Consider the following 6,000-nt stretch of genomic DNA (forward strand, 5'->3'; position numbering starts at 1 on the left):
AATATTATCATAGCAATTCAGATTGTCAGTAAAAGCTTAAACAAATTTGCTGATAATCCTGTTAATGACCTAGGTCAAGTGTTAACTGTTGTGGGTTATGAAGCAGTGAAATTAAGGGTTCTTCTACCTTCAGGCAAACAGCACACAGTTATAACCGTTGGGGGTGGGAGGAGGGGCAAGCTATTAGGAGAACTATTAAATTACAGAAATGTATAATGCATTCAATTATTTAGTCTAGCATGAAGAAATGCTATTAAAAGCAAATGTAAGCTCTTTTTCTTTTTTTAAAAAAAAAAAGCCTATAAAGATGACATGATAGCTTAGCTCTCTGTTAATGTTTCAATCACAGAGAGTTTTTATTTGAGAGTAAGAGTTTATATACATTAAAGGGGATGCCAATTAAGAACAAATTTTCAAAGTGAAAAATCTGTGACTTAAATATTTATTGTGTCAACATTTGCCCACTGCTCCAAGAGAAGTATATAGTATACATAGGCAAGTTTTACTATTAATCGTCCAACAATTGCATAGTCTTTCTTGTACTTAGCAGAGATTTACGTTAAAGGAAGAATGTTTCAGAGACAGTGTCCCACAGATACACTACAGAAAAGAGTATCTCAGCAAGAAGTATTTAGGTATGGGGACTGAATTTTACTGAACTGTATTAAAAAAAAAAACTCTCATTTTCAGTGTAAATAATGCAAAGGATAGGTGTGAATACAATTTGTGGAAACTGTTCGATGGAATATGTTGCATATAATATTGAATAAGCAGTCCATTTTGCTTCAGACAGCTACAAGTATTTAGTATGTATAGAGAGTACTTCATGCAGTTGTAAAGTTGGGTGAGCTAAGGAAGGTTGATCACTTCCCTCTGTATCAAGCTTTAACATCTTTCAAAAGTTACTGTTTGCCATGATCTGAGTCCCTGCAAGGAAGAATGGGCCTAAGGCTGTCCCACACAGAACTGAGCCTAAGGCTGTCCCACACAGAACTGAGCCTAAGGCTGTCCCACACAGAACTGTCCAGTACTAATTTTACTTTGAGAAGTAACTAATTTCTCAGTAGAATTTTCTTCTCGTGCCACGTGAGTGGAAAGAACTGATCATTGTTAACAAATTCTTTACTACCTTCTGCGTGGGTCTTCAGGCAAGGTTTTAAGGCATCCTCGGAATCATACAGCTCTATATTATCCACAAGACCATGGAGGCAAAGTAGCAGTTGGAGTCACTTTATCAAAATCACATTAGAAAGTCACATAATTAACTGATGAACTGGGACATTCACGCAAACTCTTAAGTTATTTTTCTTTACTTTGGACTCCTGGAATTTCAATAGTTTTATTTAGCCATCTCATTTTTTTTTTTTTTTTTTTTGTTAAAACTCCCATAAAGATGAGTTTCTTAGCAATCAGCTCAATGGCCTGGTTTTGTTCATCCAACTTTGTCATGTCTATCCCATGATAGATAGGAGAATATATGTTAGTAAATATGTTGCTGCAGGTTTTCTGTAGTTTTAAAGCACGTTAGGCATCACATTTCAAGTATAATTTATTTTCTTATATATAAGGAGCTCTTTATATAGCTTCCTATATAGCCTCTTCCTATATAGCTTTAGGTTTCAAACTACTGATGAAACAAGAAAGCAGCATTAACTGGTTGACTTTATCTTAGCTATATAGGAAAGCTACGTTATCTGGTTCTCTTTATCTTAACTCTATCTATGAGTCCAGCTTACTGCATGGAAATTGTGGCACAGATCAGAAATTTTCACTTCCCATATGACTCAACTCAACTGCTTAGGGCCAAGATATTTGATAAATATTTAAAGTCTCATTGAAGTGTTATCTAACTTAAACTAATCATTTTAACTTTTGTTTTATCCTTGTAAAGAGAGCGAGACAGCCATATGATAGTGTCTGAAAAGACCAATCCTGTGAACAATAGATACATAAAACTTTCAGCTAAGCCAATTAAATACTATATTAGTTTTATAAGTATTTTTACCATTATAGCTCTATGGTATTAATACATGACTATTTACATACACTATTCAATTATACATATATAAAGTGGTTTAATGGTAATTAAGATTTAATTATACTTATTACATTAAATTAATAGGCATTGCTTTTATATGAGTATGAATAAAACTAAGGTCATTATTATTATTATTTGCAATTTAAAGTGAGGTTAAGTTGACCATAAACGTAAGTTCATCTCTATCCTACACATCACTAATTCAGTGAGATCATTGTCTGGGTAGTCCGTACACATTCTATTTGGAAAAAGACAACTCAGCAAAAATAAATAAATAAATAAAAGTGCCAGTTATATTATTTTCTAGTTATTGTTAGTATTTTAATATATTGAGAAAAATATTTTAAAAGAATTTAACATACTGCTGTGTTACTCATGCGCAGATGACCACTCAGGATGACCTTTCTTTCAAGAATGGCTGATGATTATTTTTAAGTGAACATTTTAATTTGTATTACTAAATAAGTGATTTGTGGAAAAAATCAGTTTTCCCATCTTCATGATGAAAAGAAAAACAAACAAACAAACAAACAAAAAACCACTACTTCTCTACTGAAAAGCAAACAAAAAATAATAAAACCAGTCAGACTGATAAAGGCAGCCAAGGCACTAAGGAAAGAAAATTAAACTGTCCCATTAGCGTGAAAGTGGGTCACCAAACATGGGAAGCGGTCTTTGTGCTAATGGGTTTACATACATTTTTCTTTCACATGGGCATAAGCATAATGTCTACAACATTGGCTCTACAAAACGTTTTTAAGTGAGTGTTGTACAGCTACTGTGCTCCCTGCACTTCAGCTGTCCTCTATTGTTAACTTGCTCGATACAATTCTCAATGTTCAAAATCATTAAGAGGAAATTAAAGTTGTAAGTGTTGCTGCAAGGCAATCAATTATTCAGAGAAGTTGTCTTAAGAGTTTGTATTCACAAATCATTAAAACTAGATAATGAAAAGTCTGAAAAAAATATCATGAGTCTGCTCAGTATCCACGAAAACAAATATTCTCAATATTAGGTTTACACTTTGATCCATTGAGAATGCAAGGATGCCCGTTACACTGACAATAATTAATCCAGCATCAAGGAAATGCCGTTAGCTTTCCATGAGTGTTCTTTCTAATTTGCTAGTCTGTTATTTACTGTATCTACCCAGGAGCTAATTATCAATCAATCATTAAATGCATCCTTCTATGTGTATGAAAGGCCTTTTTACAAAAGAACCCAACTTAAGCTCACTGTATATCCCTTGAACCATCACTGCTGTTAATAATGTGGCATGCATATGCTACCCATGAGAACCTGTATCGCTGAGCACAGCATCGCCCGGCGGGATCCACAGCACTTCAATAAGGCGGTTGTAACATAAACACATGCACACACGCGCGCACTCAAACACCTCGGGTCCAACGAGCCCCCTTCTCTCCAGTCCATTCATAAGTGCCAAAGGGTGTAAGCAGGAGCAACCTGTCATTATCTTTAAAACACACCGCGGGGATCTCAAGAGAGGCTAGCCTTTTCTTTGAAACTTCTCAAAGAACCACATGGTCATAATTAGAAAATAAAATACTGCCTTGGCTATTTGGCAATTAACAGTCTGGGTTGTTAAAAAAAGAAAAAAAGAAAAAAAGAAACCGAAGGTTTTCTTTCTTTCTGGTTCAAATTGGTAAATGTGGTAATCACTTGAATCGCTCGCTATCAGATTAAAAACAGATTTATTATTATTTTTAAAGGTTTCTACAATCCCAAGACATCCCCCAAAAGTGTTTTGGGATTGCTACTGGGCAAACAATCTTTTCGCTGCCACTGCTTTCTGGGCATCTCAGGGAACAGCGCCGTCCGGGGGCTGTGGGCTCCGCTCCGGCGGGAGCGGCGCGGTTACCTGGCTTACCTTCGTTGGAAGGCTGTGGGCTCAGTTCTCCGGAGCAGCTGAGGACGCAGCAGCCGAGCAGGACGAGGATGGAGAGGTGACAATCCATGTTGCTGGTGCACCGGGCAGTGAGAGGAGCATATCTCCGCGAAGCATACCACTGATGTGAGGGGGAGCGCTCTGATTGCTGGAGAAGTTACCATGCTCCGCTCGCAGTCTGATGTCAAGTTTGACACTGGAGATAAGGAGGAGTCTGGCTGCCTTTCTGCGAACCCCGCTCGGGGACTTCTCTGGGTCCTAGTGCCGTCGCCAGCGGGCGCTGAAGAAGAGCAGGGCAGCCCCATGGCTGGCAGCCAGCTCCGTTCCACGGAGCTGCGGAAGAACGCAGAGGGGTGGAGGTCGAGAGTGTTGCTGGTGGGGTAGGAAAGCCAGAAGATGTGCTGGGACAGCGACAGCGACGGAGAGTCTTGGGAGCCATTCCGTTTTCACGGGAAGGCAGCTATTTGTTTGCTATACTTGATCAGTTGCCTATTTCTGAAAGATCCCTATTAGAGGTACTGTGAGTTGAAACTAATGTTCAAAAAAGTAGTATTGTTTTTAAAAGTGGAAGACGTTCATTCAATTATTGTAGAACGACAAAGACCATTGCAATTAATCCGTTTACTGTGTTCTGTGTGTTCACAGTCCTCTTAGTGATTCAACAAGATAAAAGTAGACTGCTCAGTCTACCACATGGTATTGGGGCTGTTAAAGGCATTTGATACAGCAATCTCAGCTGAAACAGAGAGGTCACAGTCAGGTTCTGAACACTGGCAAATAGCCGTTGCCCTCCCAGGACAGGAACAATCCTAGCCAAAGCCATAGCTTCAGACTACCACTCATTCCATCGGATGGTTGCTGGATTTGCAATATAAATCGAAAGTCCTGAACAAGGAATGCTCCTGCCTACAACTAGCTAGCACTAGAACTTTCCTGTTTTGTGAGACTCGGAGATTAACTCATAGCTCCCTGTTCTGCCTTCCAGCTGCCACTAATCTGGGACTATTTGAAGGCTGCTCTTTTAACGCTGAAAAATCCAGTATTTCCTAGAGAACAATGTCCTTGGACTTGCTAAATTACTTTGCATGATGGTTACAAACGGTCTCATGCTGAACAACCTCACTGCAACCTACTTCAGCCATGTAATTTATCCAATTTCTACTTTAAGATCTCTTTTGAATTATCTTTGAAATAGGTCCCAGAAAATGATTCCTCACCAACCCTCTCAACCACCCATCCATCTCAGCCTATCCTGAAAAGGAGCAAGATGACTTCCTTACACGGCTTCAAAACGGAAAATTAGGTTGACAACGTTAACGCCAGTGATCAGTGTTAGAGCCCTGAGAAGGGAGACGGAGTAGGTTTTTAAGGGTCCTGATAATAAGATGTGTATTTCACAAGCACTCCACTTTCTATGACCCTGGAATTTAGGCTAATGGCTTCTGATACTCTTTGTTGACTGTTTGGTAAAGATGGGTTGGGTTGAAGAAGCCAGATGGAAGAGACTGATTCTGTTCACACTTCCTCGAGAGACTTGTCTCCCTAACTCCTTCTCACATTAGGCCACCAGAGGCTGTAGAGCCCACCAGTGCTAAATCTGACTCCATTGAAAATAAGGTTTGTTGACCAGAAAATGGAGAGAGTGGGGATTGCCTCATAATGTTTGCAGTTCCACAACAGTTACATTGCTTCATAGCTGGATATGATTTTTTTTTTTTACTGAGAGTTTGAAAGAAATGACATTTATTTCAGATTGCAATTTAAAAGCATTTGGAAAGGTCATGATGGTATGCTGGTCTTTATGAACGTATTACTTCCTTTCCTCTCACTATCCCATTATTTCTCTTTCACATCTAACATCTAACAACCACCTGGGATGGTGAAAAGGTTGTTCATGTTTGAACAATGTTACAAGTATGCAGAAATGGAGTTTAAAGCAATGCCTGAGCTAGGCACACTATGTAAGCTATCTAGGATGTCTCAGTTGTAGACTCCTTAATCCAAAAAGACAGCAGAAAAAGAGAGGTCCCAAAGCTGAGAGTGTAGCCCAGTTGGT

General features: G+C 38.8%; 1 protein-coding gene across 2 annotated transcripts in view; it reads right to left on the reverse strand.

Annotated features, from left to right (window-relative positions):
* The window catches only part of Epha3 (Eph receptor A3), a 320,644-nt gene extending 316,502 nt beyond the window's left edge, over positions 1 to 4,142 (reverse strand). For both annotated transcript variants that reach the window (NM_001362452.1, NM_010140.4), the window contains exon 1: positions 3,927 to 4,142. In NM_001362452.1, the coding sequence (NP_001349381.1) occupies positions 3,927 to 4,014 (88 nt within the window). In that variant the 5' untranslated portion in view covers positions 4,015 to 4,142. The remainder of the gene's footprint in view (positions 1 to 3,926) is intronic.
* Between the last annotated feature and the right edge of the window lie 1,858 nt (positions 4,143 to 6,000).

Source organism: Mus musculus, chromosome 16, assembly GCF_000001635.26.
Source record: "Mus musculus strain C57BL/6J chromosome 16, GRCm38.p6 C57BL/6J".
NCBI classification, from domain to species: Eukaryota; Metazoa; Chordata; class Mammalia; order Rodentia; family Muridae; genus Mus; species Mus musculus.